The 26661-nt window shown below is 45.3% G+C and overlaps 1 protein-coding gene across 1 annotated transcript; it reads right to left on the minus strand.

Moving 5' to 3' along the window:
- Positions 1-350: 350 nt before the first annotated feature.
- On the minus strand, positions 351-25742 carry LOC144734581 (sorting nexin-6-like). The gene is made up of 14 exons (XM_078616828.1): positions 25680-25742; positions 25497-25547; positions 18360-18455; positions 17025-17135; positions 15714-15835; positions 14998-15121; positions 14481-14576; positions 13504-13609; positions 10565-10640; positions 10385-10424; positions 9103-9189; positions 7487-7646; positions 6102-6187; positions 351-603 (listed from the first exon to the last, which is right to left on the minus strand). The coding sequence occupies exons 1-14, from the start codon at positions 25683-25685 to the stop codon at positions 553-555; spliced, it is 1212 nt and encodes a 403-aa protein (XP_078472954.1). The 5' UTR covers positions 25686-25742; the 3' UTR covers positions 351-552.
- Between the last annotated feature and the right edge of the window lie 919 nt (positions 25743-26661).

Raw genomic sequence — 26661 nt, forward strand, 5'->3', positions numbered from 1 at the left:
ACTGAAAGGAATTCAGTGCCTGAACAAGTGTAATTGGTTGTCTGCGCTGTTGGTTGCCTGCGCTGTTGGTTGCGTGGTTTAATTCAAGCCACAGAAAGGGGGACGCAGCTTAGGACATTTGGTGAACTCCTGTGCGCTTCCAGTTTTTACTCTCTTGCATTTCCACCGAACACAATTCTAATATAGGAATGGTATCATAATACGACTTCAAAATCGATAAATAAGACTGAGGTGTGCCAATCTTTAAAGTTAATAACATATCAATTTAACATAATTGGCAAAAATATCACTTTGTTTCCTCAATTACAATGAGACCCTATGCGAAAATCAGTTGCCATGACCCAGAAATGGAAGATTTTTTTCTGTATTTTATTGCATTTACATAGGGAAAATACAGTAAACAAAAGTTTTTTTTAACACTCCTTTCAGTGATGCTTGTCAGGATTTATAAACGTACAACGTGCCCTCATGTTGTGACACACAACGCGTGCGGAAGATACAAATATTCGTGACTACTTGGTGCCTTCAAGCGTACATCCATCCATTGGTCCCCTAACAGTTCTGAAGCGCTGTCAGGCTGTTGTTCAGCATCTGCAAACTGGCCTGTACGACACAACACACGGCATTAAAATTCGGTAGTTCACGCACACTGTACTAATCTAAAAAACTAAAGTATGTTTTATCTTAATTGGTTTTTTACCCTTCTATCTGGCAACAAAACTGACACCTTTTTTACAAGGAGTCATGTTTGCATAGACCACAATACCTGCAGTCATAATGCAAACAAAAAACATAACTATGATAATGTATGCACTGTCCTTGAAAGTTGATTGGTCCACACCCGAGGTAGCTTTCCTTAGAGCGCGCCTTTTGGCGTCATCTGGTCTAACCCATGTGAGACTAGGCTCTAAGGAAAGCTGTCTCGGGAGTGGACCAATCAACTTTCAAGGACGGTGCATACATTATCAGAGTTATGTTTTTTGTTTGCATTATGACTGCAGGTATTGTGGTCTATGCAAACATGACTCCTTGTAAAAAAGGTGTCAGTTTTGTTGCCAGATAGAAGGGTAAAAAAACAATTATCATATTTTTTACTGCCAAATGAGGTTCCAATGGTATGTTTTATCTTACCATGCAAGGCCCACTTGAGCTATAACAGCTCTTTTTCAGAAGCGACCTGGCCACAAATGATAGCTCAACAAAGCGACGTATCGTCGCGTCGAAATGTATAGCAGCCAAATAGTTTGAACGCATGTTTCTGAGCTTGGAGGGAAAAACCGGATGACCCAGGGAGAACATGCAAACTCCAAATACACAGGCGTCAGGGTCGGGATCGAACCCGCAACCTCTTGCGTACCAGGCGAGGTAGTTAACATTGCTGCTTCTGTTCAGTGTATATACAGCGCTGGATATCCGTATAATCGGTGGATATTCTGTATGCATGTATCTTAGTCCAGAGAACTTTTCCCAGATCGCTGCACCAATTATAATGAATGGGGGAGTCATTTGAAAGCTTAAAATGTAGTTGATGCAAACGAGGTCGAGATGAACAAAAAAATATCCATGACCTGATAATTTGGTTTATCCACTCGAGCATTTGGAAGAGCATGGCACGTGAGGAACCTCATTAAAAAATCAAGTCGGCGTGTTCACGAGAGCAGTGGGTAGTAGCTCATCTCCATTGGCGACCCTGAGGCCATTGTTGGATATTCCACATTCCGACGTGGGGGGGGGGGCAGATAATCCACAGAATACGGAGTGGTAGCTCTTGTAATCTCTCATTTACTTGATACAGCTATCGTGCTGTGACGGTTCCACCAGAAGATGGAAGCTTGTGTTGCCTCCGAAACGTCGTGATTTTTATTTTATTTTACTTTTATTAATTTACATTTTTTACCTACGTGACTTTACCGAAAAAACCTAAGAGTATGAATGCTTGCAGTCACGAAAGCTTCAAATCTAGAACTCCACAGGATGACCACCGCTAACTTCCAACAAAGTGATAGTCAATTTATTGACCCAAGAAAAAGTGATCGGGCGAGTTGAATTGATCTCATGGCTTTTCAACAGTGGGTAAGGTGCACTGACCATTCTAGATTTGAAGCTTTCGTGACTGCAAGGATTCATACTCTTAGGTTTTTTTCGGTAAAGTCACGTAGGTAAAAAATGAAATTAAAGTTAATAAAAGTAATAATAGAAATAAAATAATGATAAAAATCACGACGTTTCGGAGGCAACACAAGTCTCCGTCATCAGGTGGGACCGTCACAGCTAGATTTGCTGTATCAAGTGAGGCAGGGATTCCAAGATGCATCTTGGAATCCCTGCCTCACTTGATACAGCAAATCTAGTAAATCACCTGATGACGGAGAATTGTGTTGCCTCCGAAACATCGTGATTTTTTAAAATTTATTTTTTTATTTAAAAAAATTTCTATTATTACTTTTATTAATTTTAATTTCATTTTTTACCTACGTGACTTTACGGAAAAACCTAAGAGTATGCACTGACCTTGCCACATGAGGTCAGATTGCTGCCACGTGTGACCGTCATTTTGTTTAGGTATGACGGCCATCACGCTTCTATTATATCCCCCGTCGTAAGTTTCATCCCACGGAACAGGCGAATCCTCATAAGGCTGATTACTGCACATCTGAGAAAAATATCTTCAAAGCGCATCGGAATTCTCCAGGATGAAATAAAGATTCTGATTTGCATTTACAGGGTGCTTAAACACTTCATCATCTCAAGAGCGCATTACATCATAATCTCATGTCAACCATACCAAAGGCCCTGTAGCCGACTGGCTTGTTAGTATCATCTGTTAGTATCGTCTGCCAGTGTTAGTATCGTCTGCCAGTGTTAGTATCGTCTGCCTGTGTTAGTATCGTCTGCCAGTGTTAGTATCGTCTGTGTTAGTATCGTCTGCCAGTGTTAGTATCGTCTGCATGTGTTAGTATCGTCTGCCAGTGTTAGTATCGTCTGTGTTAGTATCGTCTGCCAGTGTTAGTATCGTCTGCCAGTGTTAGTATCGTCTGCCTGTGTTAGTATCGTCTGCCAGTGTTAGTATCGTCTGTGTTAGTATCGTCTGCCGGTGTTAGTATCGTCTGCCGGTGTTAGTATCGTCTGCCGGTGTTAGTATCGTCTGCCAGTGTTAGTATCGTCTGCCAGTGTTAGTATCGTCTGTCAGTGTTAGTATCGTCTGCCAGTGTTAGTATCGTCTGCCAGTGTTAGTATCGTCTGCCAGTGTTAGTATCGTCTGCCAGTGTTAGTATCGTCTGCCAGTGTTAGTATCGTCTGCCAGTGTTAGTATCGTCTGTCAGTGTTAGTATCGTCTGCCAGTGTTAGTATCGTCTGTCAGTGTTAGTATCGTCTGCCAGTGTTAGTATCGTCTGCCAGTGTTAGTATCGTCTGCCAGTGTTAGTATCGTCTGCCAGTGTTAGTATCGTCTGCCAGTGTTAGTATCGTCTGCCAGTGTTAGTATCGTCTGCCAGTGTTAGTATCGTCTGCCAGTGTTAGTATCGTCTGTCAGTGTTAGTATCGTCTGCCAGTGTTAGTATCGTCTGCCAGTGTTAGTATCGTCTGCCAGTGTTAGTATCGTCTGCCAGTGTTAGTATCGTCTGCCAGTGTTAGTATCGTCTGCCAGTGTTAGTATCGTCTGCCAGTGTTAGTATCGTCTGCCAGTGTTAGTATCGTCTGCCAGTGTTAGTATCGTCTGCCAGTGTTAGTATCGTCTGCCAGTGTTAGTATCGTCTGCCAGTGTTAGTATCGTCTGCCAGTGTTAGTATCGTCTGCCAGTGTTAGTATCGTCTGCCAGTGTTAGTATCGTCTGCCAGTGTTAGTATCGTCTGTCAGTGTTAGTATCGTCTGCCAGTGTTAGTATCGTCTGTGTTAGTATCGTCTGCCAGTGTTAGTATCGTCTGTGTTAGTATCGTCTGTGTTAGTATCGTCTGCCAGTGTTAGTATCGTCTGTGTTAGTATCGTCTGCCAGTGTTAGTATCGTCTGCCAGTGTTAGTATCGTCTGCCAGTGTTAGTATCGTCTGCCAGTGTTAGTATCGTCTGCCAGTGTTAGTATCGTCTGCCAGTGTTAGTATCGTCTGCCGGTGTTAGTATCGTCTGCCGGTGTTAGTATCGTCTGCCAGTGTTAGTATCGTCTGCCAGTGTTAGTATCGTCTGCCGGTGTTAGTATCGTCTGCCAGTGTTAGTATCGTCTGCCAGCGTTAGTATCGTCTGTGTTAGTATCGTCTGCCAGTGTTAGTATCGTCTGCCAGTGTTAGTATCGTCTGCCTGTGTTAGTATCGTCTGCCAGTGTTAGTATCGTCTGCCAGTGTTAGTATCGTCTGCCAGTGTTAGTATCGTCTGTGTTAGTATCGTCTGCCAGTGTTAGTATCGTCTGCCAGTGTTAGTATCGTCTGTAGTGTTAGTATCGTCTGCAGTGTTAGTATCATCTGCCAGTGTTAGTATCGTCTGTCAGTGTTAGTATCGTCTGCCAGTGTTAGTATCGTCTGCCAGTGTTAGTATCGTCTGCCAGTGTTAGTATCGTCTGCCGGTGTTAGTATCGTCTGCCAGTGTTAGTATCGTCTGCCAGTGTTAGTATCGTCTGCAGTGTTAGTATCATCTGCCAGTGTTAGTATCGTCTGTAGTGTTAGTATCGTCTGCCAGTGTTAGTATCGTCTGCAGTGTTAGTATCGTCTGCCAGTGTTAGTATCGTCTGCCAGTGTTAGTATCGTCTGCCAGTGTTAGTATCGTCTGCAGTGTTAGTATCGTCTGCAGTGTTAGTATCGTCTGCCAGTGTTAGTATCGTCTGCCAGTGTTAGTATCGTCTGCCAGTGTTAGTATCGTCTGTAGTGTTAGTATCGTCTGCAGTGTTAGTATCGTCTGCCGGTGTTAGTATCGTCTGCCGGTGTTAGTATCGTCTGCCGGTGTTAGTATCGTCTGCCAGTGTTAGTATCGTCTGCGAGTGTTAGTTTCGTCTGCCAGTGTTAGTATCGTCTGCCAGTGTTAGTATCGTCTGCCAGTGTTAGTATCGTCTGCCAGTGTTAGTATCGTCTGCCAGTGTTAGTATCGTCTGCCAGTGTTAGTATCGTCTGCCAGTGTTAGTATCGTCTGCCAGTGTTAGTATCGTCTGCCAGTGTTAGTATTGTCTGCCAGTGTTAGTATCGTCTGCCGGTGTTAGTATCATCTGCCAGTGTTAGTATCGTCTGCCAGTGTTTGTATCGTCTGCCAGTGTTAGTATCGTCTGCCAGTGTTAGTATCGTCTGCCGGTGTTAGTATCGTCTGCCTGTGTTAGTATCGTCTGCCAGTGTTAGTATCGTCTGCCGGTGTTAGTATCGTCTGCCGGTGTTAGTATCGTCTGCCAGTGTTAGTATCGTCTGCCAGTGTTAGTATCGTCTGCCAGTGTTAGTATCGTCTGCCGGTGTTAGTATCGTCTGCCAGTGTTAGTATCGTCTGCCAGTGTTAGTATCGTCTGCCAGTGTTAGTATCGTCTGCCAGTGTTAGTATCGTCTGCCAGTGTTAGTATTGTCTGCCAGTGTTAGTATCGTCTGTGTTAGTATCGTCTGTGTTAGTATCGTCTGCCAGTGTTAGTATCGTCTGCCAGTGTTAGTATCGTCTGCCGGTGTTAGTATCGTCTGCTAGTGTTAGTATCGTCTGTGTTAGTATCGTCTGCTAGTGTTAGTATCGTCTGCCGGTGTTAGTATCGTCTGCCGGTGTTAGTATCGTCTGCCAGTGTTAGTATCGTCTGCCAGTGTTAGTATCGTCTGCCAGTGTTAGTATCGTCTGCCAGTGTTAGTATCGTCTGCCAGTGTTAGTATCGTCTGCCAGTGTTAGTATCGTCTGCCAGTGTTAGTATCGTCTGCCAGTGTTAGTATCGTCTGCCATTGTTAGTATCGTCTGCCAGTGTTAGTATCGTCTGCCTGTGTTAGTATCGTCTGCCTGTGTTAGTATCGTCTGCCAGTGTTAGTATCGTCTGCCAGTGTTAGTATCGTCTGCCAGTGTTAGTATCGTCTGCCAGTGTTAGTATTGTCTGCCAGCGTTAGTATCGTCTGCCGGTGTTAGTATCGTCTGCCAGTGTTAGTATCGTCTGATGTCGTCGCTGTACCTTGGCGTGCTTCAGTTCCAGCTCGGCCATCTCCACGAGGTTTTTGCGGAACGCTGCCACTCGCCTCATCTTGAAGTCCATCAGTTCTGAAACAGCGCAATAAAATGCAGGTCAAACGTGCACGGCGAACACACGCATATACGTTCCCATCATCATCAGCCACGATCAATCCTATCTCTGAATAAAGTTCTCACCAAACCATGGTCAATATTTCCCATCCTGCAATGCAACAATCCATCTACACGCTGCCGATTAAACCGGATTTAGTTAAAATTAATCCCTTCGGGGGAGGGGGCTTCTCGTTTGCAAGGGTGTAATAGTTGCAAACTTTGCCAACAAGATTTGTGCAATTTAAAGATTGGTGGCACATACTCTTTGGTTCTTTCGGCAAAGTCACGTAGGATAAAATAAAATGAATCACGATGTTTCGATTACAACACAAGCAATCATCATCAGGTGGGAAAACCTCAAATCTAGATTGGTGGCACATGTTAAAGAGTATTTGGCTGAAGTAAATTTCCACATAAGCCACTTGTGGTTGAACTATAATCTGTGGCCAGGTTGCTTCTGAAAAATATCTACATAGCTCAGTGGGCCTTATCCTGGTAAAATAAAAATAGTAAATAGTTTAAATAGATTTAATCGATCCTTCTGAGCAGTGTATACCCACTCGGGCATATTTTTTTTCCTTCGGGCCCCCACACCATTGTTAGTTTGAACCACCAGCCATTATTCCGCTTACATACGTGTCCTGCACAAGCCCATTTACTTATTTTTGAACAGTCAATACGATTGCTCTAACTCGTGCAAATTGTTTAATCCATGTTCCTTTGTTTCTCAGTGTAATTCTAAGCATGCATTGCGGCATGCTACCATGGCAGGCATTATTCATAATGAAAATTGCCATGATTGTTCAACATCATATTTAGCATTCCAAAAAGCACGCAAACACTCTCGTCCGCTTCTTTATTTTTTATAATTTTTATTCCAGTCCACCTTCAACAGCTGTCCTATGTAAAACTTTGTTGCTGTGCCGTCCCGTTGTGCGATGGGTAACCAAATGGCAACAATCCAAGTGCTGCAAATACTACGACCACTACTTTTATTGAGCTATATTAGCTATTTTTCCGAAGCGACCAGGCCACAATTAGTAGTAGCTCAAGGAAGTGGCTTATCACGTGAGTATTTATAGTAGCCAAATACTCTCAACACACACGCCGATTCTACATGTGGAGGGAAAAACAGGAGGACCTGCAGAAAAATCCACGCGATCAGAGAGGACATGCAAACTCCAAATACACAACAATCGGCATCAGGATTGGGATCGAACCCACGCCCTCCCGCACATCGGGGGCGAGGGAGTTAACATCTCGCCAGGCGTGTACCCTGTCGTGCCGACGTGGAGAGGCTGTCGAACTTGTGCATGGCGACCTTCTGCTGCGTCTCCGCCTGCTGCACGTCCTTGCCCTTGGCACGCGCCTTGTCCAGGGCCCTGCCGGTGTTCTCAGCGTCCACGAGCGAGCGCGCGCGCCGGTACAGCAGGTCCTGGGCACGACGTTAACAACGGTCGTTTGGTGACCTCAACACAGCGGTCGTGGCAGGCTAGGTGCACTTTGAGGCCATGCGAAAGTGTTGAATTAACCGAAAACTATAAACTATTTTTATTTTTCGATTTAAAGCTTTCGTGACTGCAGGGATTCATCTTCTTGGTTCTTTCGGTAAACTCACGTAGAAGGGAAATAATAAAATAATAAAAATAAAACATAATAAAATAATTCTCACGACGTTTCGGCCACAACGCAAGACAGCGTCAGACGCTGTCTTACGACAGACCTGTTCTTCACCTGAGGACGGCTGCTTGCGTTGTGGCCGAAACGTCGTGAGAATTGTATTTTATTGTAAAATTTGTATTATTTTATTATTTCCCTTCTATGTGACTTTACCGAAAGAACCAAGAAGACATTTCGATTTAAAGCTTTCGTGACTGCAGGGATTTATCTTCTTTGTTCTTTCGGTAAAGTCACGTAGAAGGGATATAATAAAATAATAAAAATAAAACATAATAAAATAATTCTCACGACGTTTCGGCCACAACGCAAGCAGCCGTCCTCAGTTGGAGAACAGGTCTGTCGAGAAGACAGCGTCTGAATGAACACCGACAGACCTGTTCTTCACCTGAGGACCGGTTGCTTGCGTTGTGGCCGAAACGTCGTGAGAATAATTTTATTATGTTTTATTTTTATTATTTTATAATTTACATTCTACGTGACTTTACCGAAAGAACCAAGAAAACGGTCGTTTGGTGACCTCACCACAGCCTTCGTGGCAGGCTAGGTGCACTTTGAGGCCATGTGAAAGTGTTGAATAAACCGAAAACTATAAAACTATTTTTATTTTACCAGGTAAGGCCCACTGAGCTATATAGCTCTTTTTCAGAAGCGACCCGGCCACAAATGACAGCTCAACCAAGTGGCTTACCACGTGGAAATGTATTGCAGCCAAATACACGCGTCACCTGCACGCTAGCGAATCATCGCTTGCTGGCAGGCGATGGGACACACAGATCAGGGTGTTCTGGGTTAACAGATTGAGATGACTGGCAGATGCCTTCTTGACTGTGCTCACACACCATTCAGCAATACAAAATGTTGGGGCTAGTACTGTTAGCGAATATATATTCGCTGTGTTTGAGTTTATGTACCTGTTTTTTTATGTGCCTGCGACAATGAGGCACTGATGATGCGACTGCCGAAAAAAGTTTCCCGACAAATGTTTCCAAAAAACTTTGCCATGCAAAGGTGTCTGCAGAGGTGTTTTATAAAATCGGTAAAAACATTGGCAGTCAAATTGCTTGCCATTGCAAAAAAAACTTCACCTGAGTCTTGGAGATCCACTTAATAGTGAAACCAATCGCAGTGTACGAAGATAAATGCTTGGCTTATGCATTTCGATAATGACGGGTTGGTTAAATGTAACACCACAACGGAGTTCACTGCTTTACCTTGGCTGCCTGGGTTTCCCGTACGTAGTATCGCAGGAGATCGGTGAGCTTGAGGTCTTGGTCCGACGCCACCCTGCCCTGCTGCTTCTGCAAGTAGACAAAAGCAACTCCCTCTTACTGTTTGGTTCTTTCGGCAAAGTCACGTAGAAAGAGAAAATAATACATTAAATAATAGCATGCTATTATTTTGAAAATGTATTATTTTCTCTTTCTACGCGACTTTACTTTACCGATTGAACCAAAGAGTAATTCCTGCAGTCACGAAAGCGCCAAATCAAGTTTCCCTCTTACTGAACCTATTGATGGGAAACACTCCAAAGCAGCCATGAGCAGTTTATGGGGCCATCTTTATTACACTTGGTCACCTTGGCCAAAATAATTAGTTCTGATGCCAGTTTTGAGATTATTTAGGCCGAGCTGACCCAGAGAACAGGTTCACACGAGGTTCAGAAATTAATTATTCAGAATGTGCCCGATCTCATTTCGTTACTAGTATAGCACTAGTGTGTAGTGTATAGTGTAGTGTATAGTGTAGTGTATAGTAGTGTAGTGTATAGTAGTGTAGTGTATAGTGGAGTGTATAGTGGAGTGTATAGTAGTTTAGTGTATAGTGTAGTATACTAGTACAGCACACCGGTGTGTTGGAGAGCAAAGCCACAACATTTACAATCTGAGTACGACGTTTCGCCAGTAATTACAAGCAGCGTCATCAGGCAATTGAGCTGTCGCCTGATGAAGCTAGTTGTAATTACTGGCGAAACGTCGTACTCAGATTGTAAATGTTGTGGCTTTGCTCTCCAACACACCGGTTAGTGCTGTACTAGTAACGAATTGGCACATTCTGTTTAAGTGACAAACCTTACTCATTGGCTGTGTCGGGTGGTGGTGGGTTGAACGACACATTTATATAAATATATGCCATCTAACCCAAAAAAAACCTGTATTATGCACTGACCAGTGTGACGAAGTATCATCAAATAACCCCCATGGTGAGGGAATGGCCCCCTCATCAAACAGTGGATTGACAAATGGGCTGCACATGTACCTGTAAACGGCTAGGCTGGGAAGAGAACTATATTGATGGCATCATCGCACACAATGCAGTTTAAATTGACCACAATGCCCATCTTAGCAATATGACATGAACTATTTTATCACCACCACTATCATACATCGTCATCAACAATCACAATTCACATCAAACCCACCACGATCATAAAATACATGTACTGTTGAATGAAAAGACGTAAGTATTAAACAAATAAATAATGGCGTTACTCACGCGGTACTTCTCAAACACGTCAGACGACAGCTGCAAAAATCTATTTGTAAAAAAAAACAGAAAGTGGAAATAAAGTCAGCCTTGTAACACTCTTAAGAGAAATAAATCAACGCGATTAATTTCACGCCCAGAATTTACACACGTAGCAACGAAGGCGAGGTAAATTCACTCAATATTCACCTGCTGAGCTTGGAATATTCCTGCTCCCCAATGCTGTAGAGCCACGTGGAGATGCCAATGTAATCTTCAGAGATATCTATCGAACAAATTGTACATTTGTAAAATTAGACAATGGTAACCATAATAAAGGAAACAAATGTATACACTTAAAATTCAAAGTGGTGTCCCGCAAACATTAGCCCGTTGCGCTATAAACCCAGAGGCCTGAGTTTGATTACCCGCCCACAGTAAACATCAGTGGGGAGTTGTATCTGAACCCTTCCTGGGACCAACCCTGCCATTTAATGAACGCACACTGACCAGTGAGCTGCAGCAAGGTGAACCTCGATGCCCGACAGGGCTTCAAACAACAGTGGATCGACAGATGGCTTTAAATGTGATTAGAGATGATAAAAAAAAACTGATACCACAACCAGTGTGTATATATGTGCCCTGACATTACCGTAATGACCTTCTACGATGTCAAAGATGTTCCAAATTCTCTGAAATATAAGATGCAACCCCCCTACATTTTAAAGTAAAAGTTAGGGGTTGCATTCTACTCCAGTAGAAGGCTGTGTGCATGTGACCAGGCTTTTGTAACTTTTCTGACACTGGACGCAAGTTTGGGATGTCTTACTTTCCAGAGCATCGGCAAATAAGGTAGCAATTATGCAATGCAGTTTCACACGTAGGGCTTTCGCGACCAATATTATTCATAATAAAGGTTTTTGGGTTAGATGGCGTTATTTATAAATGTGTCGTAACCCTCCACCACCCGAAACAAACAGTAAAAAAATGTGTCACGTTTACAAAGGACAAATAGTTGACTACTTTAGCCCACCGGTGTGTTGAAGAGTGAATCAACATTGTTTAAAGTTTGAGTACGACGTTTCGCTGGTAATTACATCCAGCATCATCAGGCGATTTGCCAGAATGGTGAGGCTCTCCACTTGCTCCCGTTCTTAAATAGAGCAGCAGCAGAGTGACGTCATCATGTAACTCATTCAGGTGCAGTGATTTGAGGCGGTGAGGGGGAGGGTATTGTAATGATATAATACATTGGTAATCATTCAATTGTTATTCATTGGTATTGTTTCCCTTACAAGGAATTGTAATTGTATTCTACATTTTATTTAATAATACGCTTCCAGGCCGCAATGCACCGCACAGCGGTAAAATATGCAAGTGCACATACAGTGAGTAATGCACAACGGCACGCATAGGAGCAGCGAATGTTTCAAGTGTCGTCTTTTATGTGGGCTTTCATGACCAATGTTACGATGCGGAAGTTGTTTTTTTGTGTGTCGGATCATGTCGGTATATTGCCAGTCAATAACTATAACCTGTCCACCACCCAGCAGAATGTCTTATGGGCAAATATGCGAAATGATTTGGTTGATTAGGAAAATGAGAATGCTGAAAGGCAAGCAATATTTTGATAATGAACACAGCAAACCCTTTTCGATTTAAAGCTTTCGTGACTGCAGGGATTCATCTTCTTGGTTCTTTCGGTAAAGTCGCGTAGAAGGGAAATAATAAAATTATAAAAATAAAACATAATAAAATAATTCTCACGACGTTTCGGCCACAACACAAGCAGCCGTCCTCAGGTGAAGAACAGGTCTGTCGGGGAGACAGCGTCTGAATGGCCTGTCTCCCCGGCAGACCTGGTCTTCACCTGAGGACGGCTGCTTGCGTTGTGGCCGAAACGTCGTGAGAATTATTTTATTATGTTTTATTTTTATTATTTTATTATTTCCCTTCTACGTGACGACTTTACCAAAAGAACCAAGAACACAGCAAACCCTTGTTAATTTTACACAAATGGGGCTTTGGCCTCGCTGGATTATTCAATATTCCGAATTATGTACAACGGTTACTCCCCAGTGCCTCCTGCCCCGATAAAATCTTCACACACCATACGCATTGACAGACCCTGCATTAATTATATCCAAATCTTTGGATTTGTCTCACAGACTAAGGGATTTATACTACAGTCCCTTTCTACTACTTCTTGATGTAGGTGTAGACGACATTTCTGAGAGGGTTGGTTTGCACAGTGCATCAACAATGTAAAGTCCAAAGCAACGGGTCTGCACTAACGCTCACCACGTATGCCGCCAATAGGCTATGCCTGCGCAGCGCGACTCACGACCTCCTCTTGATACCAAGATCCAGGATGGTCATGTCTATGCGCCGCTTCTCGGTGGCAGCCCCAACAGTCTGGAGCGCTATCATCCCTCTGCACATTCGCAGCATCACCTCAATCGCCTCCTTCAAGAGACACTTAAAAACTCACCTCTACAACCACGTGCGTTCGAGCGACTCTGAGCTTGGCTCCGTGCGTCTGAGTTGCGGCCGTTGCGTCCGCAAATTTGCGCGCGTTATAACTTGCATTATAATTATTATTGTTTTGGTTGTGGTGACGGCGTCGCTCCACGTGCATGCCGAAATTGTACCATTCAGTACGGCAATTCAGCTCATGGCGAATTACTAATACTGCATATATGCCGAAAGCGCAGGCGTGCAGAATTATCCCCAATTATGAATGATCAAATACCGAAATATCGAGGTTTTACTGTGTGTATATATATATTTTTTTATTGTAAAACAACAAGGTTGAATGTTTACTACCCTTGTAATCAAATAAAATCAATCACTCGATTAATTGGCAAAATGTTACTTAGCAAACATTACAGTTTTTCTTCGAAACAAAACTAATATGCATATTTGCCCACGTGACAACTTTATTTGTTTGGCTTTGTTGCTGGGTGGTGGAGGGTTAAAGTTAGAGATTGGCATTATACCCGGAGCCCCATGCGGCTCTTTAAGGCTGCTTCGTGACGCTATTTATTAATTTGAAAAAAAAAATCTCTTTTCGTTACTTCAATTTGTCGACCCCTTGGATCTTACCCAAACGAAACTATTAGCGAGTTTTTAAAAGTGTCGCCACCTACTTTTGTGCGCTCTCGTCATCTTGTCGGCCTTGAGTGCACTCTCCTTCACGCGCATGTGATACTCCAGCAGGAAAATCTTCTCGTGCTCAAAGAACTCATCCGAGTCCTGCACAGAACCCATAAACATTTCACGTCATTCCAGTGCAGCACGGGGCGTTTTAAAGCTTGTTAGAATTTCACAGCAGTGCTCATAACCAGACTTAAGAGAGCACTAGACAGGACACGTTTTCATAAATGTATTGCCATGAACATACAAGGACTTCGTAAAACAACCCTTTCCTTCATGCCTCGCAGACATAAGACTATAAAAGGCATTGTTGGGCAGGCACAAAGAAGTGTCCGAGCATATCTGCTTGTTGAAGAAAAAAAAGCACACAACAGCTTACACACCTATGTGATCAGCCACAGATGCTTGAAATGTTGTTTTACAAAATAATTAAGGGTATATAATTTCACCAAGATGCAATGATATGGTTACTAATGTTTTTTTCAAAACATTGGTTTAACATTTGCGCTACAACATAAAACATAAAATGGTCTATTATTGTGAGTTTTTGTGTGAACGGAAAAAAAAGTGGCACTAGCGGTTCTTCACACTGTACTATGAACCCAACGACCTGAATTTCATTCCCGACCATGGCAAACATCAGCGGGGAGTGACACATAAACCTTTCCTGAACCCCTCTTCAGGAAACCACATTGACCAGCATGGTGAAATATGTTTAAATCCTCATGACCGATAGACAGTCTGTGGGAAGATTTTCATCTATGTTTTGAAACAGGGGATTTAAAATATAATATTACGTCCGTGTCTCAAAAAACGTAGTTTGGATCGATTTAACATCAGTATGCTTTGGTAAAAATGTCTCGTACAAATTAACAGACAGCTGCAATAACAACATTGCAAACTTAGCAGAGAGGTAAAATTGGCTACCAGGCCACCCATGTGTAACGAGAGGGCTTAAAAAATACTCTACCTTTGCTCCGGAAACCAGGACTTCATCAGCTGACTTCATCATGCTCTTCAGGAACCCTCCCAAGATCTCTTTGGTGTTCTTGCCACGCACACTGAGCTGCGAAAACAGTCAAACATCTCAACGTGATCAGACCAATTCACCACTTAACAATTTCCCGTCCCGAGACATCTGCAAGTTGCACGCAAGCGGCTCAGAGTTAATTTTATTTAGAGAGGCATAGCGCTATTGTTTTAAAAAACATTGTATTCACCGCACATAACTGTAGCAACATGACCACACTCTATGATAGCTCACGCCAAACTGTGCCACAAGCCGTCCCCCCGCATGGCCTTGTGGGAGCCTCGCTACCGATAAAGTTATTTCATCTTCTGGTTTCGTTTTGATGATGTACACGCAAGTCATCGAAACGGAATCGGAAGACAAACTGATGACGTACACGGACCACACTGGAACGGGAGAGGGTTATTAATAAAGACTCCCAAACTGTTATACTTGCAAAGAGCTTAAACGTGACTACCTCTTGGTCATACTCCAGGAAAATGTGGAAGTTGCGGTCTTGGCTCAGGATGGGGTGCGCAGCAAGACGGCAGAGGAACACCTCGTGCATGGCCACCGTCTTCTTGAAGATCGCCAAGTATTCTCTGCAGTGGGATGGTCGCACCGCACACAAGAACATAACAGAGTTGTGTTTCCGATGTTCGTACCTTGGTGGGAGGAGGGATAGCCATTCCGTTGAGTAACTCCCAAATTTTGAGAGGAGAAAACAACGAAGTTGTGTTTACTCAAACGCAGGAGTGCCCGAGTGAACGTGACCCGACCCGTGTTGACTGACCCTGTTGGATTTACACAAGATCCGTTACGTGTACAATCTTGCATGTTACCGCGATAATGCATTTAACTCGGCCTCAAAACTGCAAGGTAAATTACACAAATATCCAAATCATCTGGAGTGCTGATCAATACAGCTGTTAACATCCCCAGCGTTTAACAGTACTCTCCTTTTTCGTATTTAATTAATTTACCCACCCAGAAGCATAACAAAAGGCGGCTTAATCTTAGCTGGCTTATCTACATACTGTACTGGACACCTGTGAAAAATAACTTTATAGCTCATCGGATTCCTCCAGTATAAACATTCGGATTCTGATTAAGCTTGAGGGGGCAACCGCTAGTATAACGGAGAGAGCGCGGATGCGAGAATGAGGATCGCTCGCTCGCTCATTTGCAACTCACGCCTCCAGCTCCTGCTTCATCTTGGAGAACTCTTCCTTGGTCATGGTGGCCTCGCCCTCGCCCAGACGCTGCAGCTTCTCGCGGGACGAGTCGAAGTCGGGCCGCGGAGGCGCCGGCGGGATCTGGTCGCACAGGAACAGGACACGCGTACACAACACAAAGAGCCCCCCCCCCCTCCCATACAGCTTTAACAGACTGGTGGGGCAAGTGCTGTTAGTGAGCACCTATGAAGGCCGGAACGGTACACGAGGGGGTGGGTGGCCAGCACCATGCCTGGCCGCCTTTGTCTCCCCAGTGGCGATGTTTACACACTGCACCAGGTACTCATTTGAGGCTGAGTCGATCGAGGGGAGGCCCAGGACCGGCACAGATAGTCGTCACTGGTGTTGGCCGTGAGGGGAGCACTGCGTGCCAACACCGCTACTCTACTACTCCCCTAACCCACGTATATACATACACACACAGACACAAACACGTACAAAGCCACTACATGTACATGTAGTTATAAACAGTTAGCACACTTGCCATTTTCCCAAGATGGTAACACACACTTTGTTCCTCATGTATTTCGAAGTAAAAACTGGGGGCACGTATTAAATAAGGACAGTTCCGACTGATAATTGTCATTCCCAAATCTAGAATTTATCCCAATTAAATATAGAACAATTTTTTACGTGAAGGAGTCATTGGTGCCAGGGCTACACCTGAGAACTTGTTTTAATTAAAGACGACTGTCTCCAATTGAACCAAGGATGTCAACGGTGTCAGCTCAGTACTGACCTCAGCCACCAGACAGTAAACTCGAAATAAAGTCAAGACATGTGAGAAACACCTCGATATATGGTCGACCAAACCAACCTACAAGATACTGAACTGTTGAGCTACCTGGCCACCTCAAAAAATTATGCATAAATTAGTTAAAATTGCACATGTCGGTGTGATAACGCAGCACGACACGCTGACTTATAATTGACAATCCCACGTGTGCGGTGTGGCACAGACGTGTCCGTGTGCTCAATGTATGTTGAACTTCTTTCGCACCATATGTAGCCAACCGTTCGAATTGGGGGTGCGGAGGAAGGACAACAAACTAAACCAGGGGTCGGCAACCAAAATAACGGCATTTTTTAAAAATCCGGTATTTTTTTTTTCTAGATGTCAAGAGCCGCAATGCATGCGAATTACGTCATGAAGCACTCCTTTAAGGAGCCGCATGCGGCTCTGGAGCAGCAGGGTGCCGCCCTCCCCTTGAACTAAACACAAAAAGCCCCACGCGTATCGCTCCCAGGTGCTCGTTCGGCAGGCACTCACGACGATGCCTCCATAGTCCTCGTTCTCCACGTACGAGTCGTGCAGCCAGATGAACTCCTCGTGCTGCCGCGACACCGACAGCTTCCCCTTCTTGAACGTCGGCAGAGACGTCTGTGTGGGCGGACGGGGGGAGGGTGAGGGGGGGTGTGTGACGACACACGACCGTTACTGCGCACCAGAGGTCGCAACCGGGTACCCGATACCTGTACCCTACCCGATACCCGGCTACCCGTACCCGGCCGGGTACACGTTTGCGACCCTGGTGCGGCCGGGTACGGGTAGGCCGTGAGTCACTGGTGAGTAACAGTTTGTCACTCATTTCCCAACGTCTTGTCTCTTCTCACAATTCAAGTTCCTAGAATCAATCCACCCGCGCCTGCAACATGGCTTCATCCCAGAGGTCGCAATCAGGTACCTGATACCCGTACCCTACCCGTACCCGGCCGGGTACGGGTACGGGTACCCGTTTGCGACCCTGGTGCGGCCGGGTACGGGTACGGAATCAAAACCCGTTTGCGACCTCTGCTGCTCACTGCTTATACCCATTTAGCCTCCTCTGTGGCCATCTACTTGGGAACCAGACCTAGACATTGACTTATGAGTTGCAATACGTCGCTACACAAAGTCACATGCAATAATAACTGTGCACCGCTGGAGGTGATAAGGAACTGAAGCTTAAACAGTTATTGGTGGGCGGCAGAGGGAAATGTTGCACAATCACTTGTACTTTACTTCTGGGATTCCATTTCTATGTACTCCACCTTCAACCACACTCGCCAGCATGGTCAAGTAGTGAGATGTATTCATCCAGTGGTAGTTCAGCATGAAACGCAGCCTTAAATTAGTCGAAGCATCGCACAACCGTGTGAAATGGCGACAAGCGGAGTCATTCATTTAGCAGTGGACTAACCACGGTTGATGACACATTAGCACCTATGTGCACACACGTGTATGCGCTTGTGCGCGTAGAGTATTTGTGAGGAACGGTAGTCTAGCGGTTAGCGGGCTGCGCTACGAGCCTCGGCGACCCGAGTTCGATTTCCGCTCATGACCAACACCAGTGACGAAGTATCTGAATCAGTCCTGGGCCTGTCCTAGGTCGACTCGGCCTCAAATGAGTACCTGGTGCAATGTGTAAACATCGCCACTATGGAGACAAAAGCAGCCAGGCATGGTGCTGGCCACCCAACCCCTCCTGTACCGTGCTGGCCTTCATAGATGCTGCTCGCTAACAGCATTTGCACCAAAAGTATTTAAAGGCTATACGGGGGGTCTTTGTCTTTGGAACTTGTGTATGTGCACTGGCCAGCGTGGCCGAGCAGCAGCCGCCCTCACCGTGGTCTGCACCGTGAACTTCACTTTATCTTTTTCGCTCAGCGCATCGGAGATCTCCACCTGCAGCGGGGAATCTGAGGAGTCCTCATCTTCTGCCTAGAGTCAACCGTGCGACGGGAAAAAATAAGTTATATTGAAGAATACTTTTTTTTTAAACACGCTTTAAGGAAATGTACCGTACGAGTAATGGCAGAACTCCACGACTCCAGGAAGTGGCCCCAAGGCTTGGCATAACGTATGGGACTGTGGTGATTTACAGCCAACATTAGTTGAGCATGGACACATTGGGAAGTGGGTTAAAATTGAGTCACAAGATTTGAGGATACGACAACAACAACAGACAGAGTGAGTTCATAGAAAGCGTGTAAAAAGATATTTAAACAATTTTTTGTTTATTTTTTATGATAGAATATGGTATTGTCATCAGTATGACATCAGTATACCAAGTTTGCAGTTATACCACATTGGCAAGTGTGTTAAAATTGAGTTACAAGATTTGAGGATACGACGACAACAACAGAGTGAGTTACATAAAGCGTGTAAAATTATAAAAAAAAATCCACCGATCAGAGACACGGATAATCAAGACTCACGTGTACCCCCGGCAGTATACATGTGTACACCAGTCAAGCCGATCAGCAGTTTGCGTGTTGGTGGGGTAAAGCGAGGCTAACTCCCACCTCTTCCAAGATGTCTGTCCAGCATGGAAGAGAAGGCCAATGTCCTCACTAGACGGGCCCTCTAGAACTCCCTCGGAATGAAGGCTCTTTCACCAACAGTGGCATGAACATGCAGCAATTCATGGTTCATAATAAAGGCTCAGTCCTTTGTTATGTAGTCTAGCCGTAGTCTCAAGCCGCACCTTACCATAATAATAAAAAGTGGGCCGTTCCTGGCCCATCCCCCCCTCAACCAGTATATATACGGAGTAGTATCTCTTGTAATCTCTCATTTACTTGATACAGCTGTCGTGCTGTGACGGTTCCACCTGAAGACGGAAGCTTGTGTTGCCTCCGAAACGTCGTGATTTTTATTTTACTTTTATTAATTTAAATGAAAAAAATGTTTACCTACGTGACTTTACTGAAAGAACCTAAGAATATGAATCCTTGCAGTCACGAAAGCTTCAAATCTAGAATTCATGGTTGTTTAACTTTTATATCTAACTTGCCAAGCCGGTTTATGAATAATGTATAAATATGAAAGCCCTGGTGTAGAATACACCGCAATGTGTAACGTGACCTATCTGCATTCACTTTCCGATGTATGCATACCATTGTACCGTATATTTGTCATATTACAACCTCAAAATATAAGTGTTAGGATTAATATTCTCAGGTTTTTTCGGTAAAGTCACGTAGGTAAAACATTAAAAGTAATGAAAGTAAAATAAAACAAAACAAAAATAAAATTCACGACGTTTCGGAGGCAACACAAGTCTCCGTCATCAGGTGGGACCGTCACAGCCAGATTAGCTGCATCAAGTGAAGCAATGATTCAAAATGTAATCCCTTATAAGCAAGTTGAAGGGGGGGAGGAGAGGGGGGGGGAGTTCATCAGAATGTGGTAGCCAATGAATGGAACGTATCGGGAGGGAGGGGGGGTGGGAGGGGGAGGGAGCCAACAAAACATTTGGCGACGGCTTGGACGCGGCTGCTGCGCACGCCAACACAATGGGCAGAAAGGGGGGAGGGGAGGTCTGATACACATGATAGAACAAAGGAACGAAAATGCCCATGTTTATACCAATGCAGGCTGAAAAATGAAGAGAGTACTGTTAAAAATAACTGGGGATGTTAACACTCGGTGAAGTAAATTAAAATAGTGCCTGTCAGATAAGATGGTCCAAAAAGTGTAATTAAGTCTTTTTTGCGTGGTTAATAACATCTTTCCAGTGATTACTGAGTTTGTACCCATCATCACGGTTGAAATTATGTCTGTGTTTGTATATTTGTATGGCTTCGTGTACAAACCTTTGATGGTAGCCAGGAGGCTTGCAGAGAACCTTGGTCTCGGAAAAGACAATATCATGAGAGCCCGCCGAGTTGTAGCAATGATCGGCAACGGCCGAAGAATCAGTTCTGCCGTGTTTCAGATCTGACTTGTGCTCGCGGACACGATCAGCAACATGACGTTTTGTTTCTCCAATGTAGCAATCACCACAAATGCAACTCAATTTGTAGACTCCAGGATACTGTAAGTCAGGAACGACATCCTTCACAGATGGAATCAGATCACGGATTTTATGCACTGTGCTGAATCGGACTTGGATCTTATGTTTGTTTACAATTTTGGAGATCTTTTTGGTCACGCCTGCTATGTATGGTAACGTGATAGTTTTGGTCGGAGTTTCATGTGGTTGTTTCTGTGTGGTGGGAGAGACAGCTTGGCGGATAGTACGGTCAGAGTATCCGTTCATCCTGAGGGCCCGATGTACATGTCTTAATTCATCAGTCAGGTGGTGTTGGTCAGAAATGCCATGGGCTCTGTGGTATAGCGTTTTGATGAGAGAATTCTTTTGAGATGGGTGGTGGTGGGAATCCGGTTTCAGGTAGGAATCTGTGTGGGTGGCTTTCCTGTAGACAGAATGTCCCAAGGATCCGTCAAGCCTCCTCTTAAACAGAATATCCAAGAATGGTAGTTTACCGTCTTTCTCCACTTCCATGGTGAATCTGATAGATGGGTGTCTAGAATTGATGTGGTCCAAGAAGTGGTTCAATGCTGGGAGGCCATGTGGCCAGATGACGAAAGTGTCATCCACATATCTCTTCCACAGGGAAGGACGCAGGGTGGATGTCTGGATGGCGTCTGATTCAAACTTTTCCATGAAAATGTTGGCTATAACTGGTGACAAGGGGGAGCCCATAGGGGTACCCTCATTCTGTTTGTAGAAGGTGCCATTCCAGGTAAAATAGGTGTTGGTGAGGCAATGCCTAACCAGCGCAGGTACATCAGAATTCAATCCCTGTTGGACTAAGTCCTCAATTATTGTTAGGGTGTCCGGTACTGGGACTTTGGTAAACAAAGATACTACATCAAAGCTGACGAGAATGTCATCAGGAGATAGTACCATGTCCTTAACCATAGAGACTAATTGGGTTGAGTTGAGTACTGCCGAAGAGGTCTTGCCTGTGAAGGGGAGCAGAGTATCTGATAGAAAACGGGCTAGTTTGTACGTCGGAGAGTTTATCGTCGACACGATGGGTCGTAGCGGGGTGCCCGACGTACAAACTAGCCCGTTTTCTATCAGATACTCTGCTCCCCTTCACAGGCAAGACCTCTTCGGCAGTACTCAACTCAACCCAATTAGTCTCTATGGTTAAGGACATGGTACTATCTCCTGATGACATTCTCGTCAGCTTTGATGTAGTATCTTTGTTTACCAAAGTCCCAGTACCGGACACCCTAACAATAATTGAGGACTTAGTCCAACAGGGATTGAATTCTGATGTACCTGCGCTGGTTAGGCATTGCCTCACCAACACCTATTTTACCTGGAATGGCACCTTCTACAAACAGAATGAGGGTACCCCTATGGGCTCCCCCTTGTCACCAGTTATAGCCAACATTTTCATGGAAAAGTTTGAATCAGACGCCATCCAGACATCCACCCTGCGTCCTTCCCTGTGGAAGAGATATGTGGATGACACTTTCGTCATCTGGCCACATGGCCTCCCAGCATTGAACCACTTCTTGGACCACATCAATTCTAGACACCCATCTATCAGATTCACCATGGAAGTGGAGAAAGACGGTAAACTACCATTCTTGGATATTCTGTTTAAGAGGAGGCTTGACGGATCCTTGGGACATTCTGTCTACAGGAAAGCCACCCACACAGATTCCTACCTGAAACCGGATTCCCACCACCACCCATCTCAAAAGAATTCTCTCATCAAAACGCTATACCACAGAGCCCATGGCATTTCTGACCAACACCACCTGACTGATGAATTAAGACATGTACATCGGGCCCTCAGGATGAACGGATACTCTGACCGTACTATCCGCCAAGCTGTCTCTCCCACCACACAGAAACAACCACATGAAACTCCGACCAAAACTATCACGTTACCATACATAGCAGGCGTGACCAAAAAGATCTCCAAAATTCTAAACAAACATAAGATCCAAGTCCGATTCAGCACAGTGCATAAAATCCGTGATCTGATTCCATCTGTGAAGGATGTCGTTCCTGACTTACAGTATCCTGGAGTCTACAAATTGAGTTGCATTTGTGGTGATTGCTACATTGGAGAAACAAAACGTCATGTTGCTGATCGTGTCCGCGAGCACAAGTCAGATCTGAAACACGGCAGAACTGATTCTTCGGCCGTTGCCGATCATTGCTACAACTCGGCGGGCTCTCATGATATTGTCTTTTCCGAGACCAAGGTTCTCTGCAAGCCTCCTGGCTACCATCAAAGGTTTGTACACGAAGCCATACAAATATACAAACACAGACATAATTTCAACCGTGATGATGGGTACAAACTCAGTAATCACTGGAAAGATGTTATTAACCACGCAAAAAAGACTTAATTACACTTTTTGGACCATCTTATCTGACAGGCACTATTTTAATTTACTTCACCGAGTGTTAACATCCCCAGTTATTTTTAACAGTACTCTCTTCATTTTTCAGCCTGCATTGGTATAAACATGGGCATTTTCGTTCCTTTGTTCTATCATGTGTATCAGACCTCCCCTCCCCCCTTTCTGCCCATTGTGTTGGCGTGCGCAGCAGCCGCGTCCAAGCCGTCGCCAAATGTTTTGTTGGCTCCCTCCCCCTCCCACCCCCCCTCCCTCCCGATACGTTCCATTCATTGGCTACCACATTCTGATGAACTCCCCCCCCCTCTCCTCCCCCCCTTCAACTTGCTTATAAGGGATTACATTTTGAATCATTGCTTCACTTGATGCAGCTAATCTGGCTGTGACGGTCCCACCTGATGACGGAGACTTGTGTTGCCTCCGAAACGTCGTGAATTTTATTTTTATTTTTGTTTTGTTTTATTTTACTTTCATTACTTTTAATGTTTTACCTACGTGACTTTACCGAAAAAACCTGAGAATATGAATCATTGCAGTCACGAAAGCTTCAAATCTAGAATTGTTAGGATTAAGTTTTGGGTTTCATTATTTATCTTTCCTGTTTATGACTCACTGCTGCTTTCTGCAGAATAATCGTGACCAATGCTTATGGCTTCTTGCGTTGCGGTCGCCCTGATATGCTATAAAAACAAAACTCGCTGTATACAGTATTCGTTACGTGTATACTGAACTGACATATATCAGTCACACTGAAGCAGACGTTGAGATCCAAACTCGCAGATACCTAACTTCACATAGAGCCACACTCACACAAGAGTGCCGTGTTTTCAGAGACCCAAACTGTCAAAAAACCACAGAATTGCAGAGACCCAGAGGCTCAAATAGAGACCCATACTCACATAGAACCACAGAATTGCAGAGACCCCAAGACTCAAATAGAGATCCATACTCACATAGAACCACAGAATTGCAGAGACCCCAAGACTCAAATAGAGATCCATAGACTCACATAGAACCACGGAATTGCAGAGACCCACAGACTCAAATAGAGATCCATACTCACACAGAACCACAGAATTGCAGAGACCCAAAGACTCAACTAGAGATCTAGACTCACAAAGAACCACAGAATTGCAGAGACCCAAAGACTCAAATAGAGATCTGTAGACTCACGAAGAACCACAGAATTGCAGAGACCCACAGCCTCAAATAGAGATCTGTAGACACAACATATAACCACAGAATTGCAAAGACCCACAGACTCAAATAGAGATCGATACTCAACATAGAACCACAAACTTGCAGAGACCCAGAGGCTCAAATAGAGATCTGTAGACTCACATAGAACCACAGAATTACAGAAACCCACAGACTCAAATAGAGATCTATACTCGGATAGAACCACAGAATTGCAGAGACTCAAAGACTCAACTAGATATCGATACTCACAAAGAACCACAGAATTGCAGAGACCCAGAGGCTCACGGAGAGATCTGTAGACTCACATAGAACCACAGAATTGCAGAGACCCAAAGACTCAAATAGAGATCTCGACTCAGAGAGAACCACAGAATTACAGACCCACAGACTCAAATAGAGATCTGTAGACTCACATAGAACCACAGAATTAGAGACCCAAAGACTCAAATATAGAGCTAGACTCACAAAGAACCACATAATTGTAGAGACCTAAAGGCTCACGGAGAGATATGTAGACTCACATAACCACAAACTTGCAGAGACCCAGAGACTCAAATAGAGATCTAGACTCACATAGAACCACGGAATTGCAGAGACCCAAAGGCTCACGGAGAGATCTATACTCAGATAGAACCACAGAATTAGAGACCCACAGACTCAAACAGAGATCTAGGCTCACATAGAATCACAGAATTGCAGAGACACAAAGACTCAACTAGAGATCTATACTCAGATAGAACCACATAATTGCAGAGACCCACAGACTCAAATAGAGATCTCGACTCAGATAGAACCACATAATTACAGAGACCCACAGACTCAAACAGAGATCTAGACTCACATAGAACCAGAGAATCGCAGAGACCCAAAGACTAAATTCGCATATAACCACATACTTGCTGTAATAGAGTTAAGTTAAATTTCGATTTAAAGATTTCGTGACTGCAGGAATTCATCTTCTTGGTTCTTTCGTTAAAGTCACGTAGAAGGGAAATAATAAAAATAAAACAATGATTAAAAAAAAAATTCTCACGACGTTTCGGCCACAACACAAGCAGCCGTCGGAGTTGTTATCTGTGCGTGCGTAGTAAAAATACAGCTTAGAGAAGAGGGTTGCCAATCCGGATTACAACACCCGCACAAGAAAGCCGCCATTCGCAACGACGCCCCGCCCGTGCCAGGCTAGGTGCACCGTGAAGACAACGGAGACTTTAACCAAAAAAAAATCGATTCACTATAAGCGTGCGCTGGAAGCTCCCGATGGAACACGCACCGACAATCGAAGCTTCGTATATCTCACTGCCATCGTGTTTAATCAGTCACCAGTCGCTACTTTATTAACTTTTATTAAACTTTCGAACGGGCCGCGCCCATTCCACATACTTGATCTGCCGGAGCTGCCGCCATCAACTCCGGGTCATCGTCCACTCCGTCCTGAGGACGACAGTAAGTTTACATTAGCGATGTTGTTGTTGTTGTGTGTTTGTTCTTTGTTTGTTGAGATGGGGGTGGTGGTGAAGCGAGCGGACGAGCTTTGCTTCCTGAGCCGAACGCGCAGGGACCCACCATCATGGTTGCGCCGTGACGTCAGCTGTACACACACAGCGGTGACGTCACTGCGCGCGCGGGTGGGGCGGGGTGAGGGGTGGTGAGGGGGTGGGTGAGGGGTGGTGGTGGTGAGGGGTTGGTGGTGGTGGTGAGGGGTTGGTGGTGGGGAGGGGTGGGTGAGGGGTTGGTGGTGGGGGTGGGTGAGGGGTGGTGGTGGTGAGGGGTTGGTGGTGGGGAGGGGTGGGTGAGGGGTTGGTGGTGGGGGTGGGTGAGGGGTGGTGGTGGTGAGGGGTTGGTGGTGGTGGTGAGGGGTTGGTGGTGGGGAGGGGTGGGTGAGGGGTTGGTGGTGGGGGTGGGTGAGGGGTGGTGGTGGTGAGGGGTGGTGGTGGTGGTGAGGGGTGGGTGAGGGGTGGTGGTGAGGGGTGGGGAGGGGTTTGGTGGTTGTGGTGAGGGGTAGTGGTGGTGGTGAGGGGTTGGTGGTAGGGAGGGGTGGTGAGGGGTTGTGGTGAGGGGTGGGGAGGGGTGGTGGTGGTGAGGGGTTGTGAGGGGTTGGTTGTGGGGAGGGGTGAGGGGTTGGTGAGGGGTTTTGGTGGGGGTGGTGAGGGGTTTGGTGGTGAGGGGTTGGTTGTGGGGAGGGGTGAGGGGTTGTGGTGGGGGTGGTGAGGGGTGGTGGTGAGCGGTGGTGGGGGGGGGGGGGTGAGGGGTGGTGGGGAGGGGTGGTGAGGGGTTGGTGGTGGTGGTGAGGGGTGGGGAGGGGTAGTGGTGGTGAGGGGTGGTGGTGGTGAGGGACGGGGAGGAGTGATGGTGGGGAGGGGTTGGTGAGGGATTGGTGGTGTTGAGGGGTTGGTGGTGGTGGTGGTGAGGGGTTGGTGGTGGTGAGGGGTGGTGGTGGTGAGGGGTGGTGGTGTTGAGGGGTTGGTGGTGGTGGTGGTGAGGGGTTGGTGGTGGTGAGGGGTGGTGGTGGTGAGGGGTGGTAGTGGTGGTGAGGGGTTGTGGTGGT

The sequence above is a fragment of the Lampetra planeri genome, chromosome 52 (genome assembly GCF_965212315.1).
Source record: "Lampetra planeri chromosome 52, kcLamPlan1.2.h2, whole genome shotgun sequence".
Lineage (NCBI taxonomy): Eukaryota > Metazoa > Chordata > Hyperoartia > Petromyzontiformes > Petromyzontidae > Lampetra > Lampetra planeri.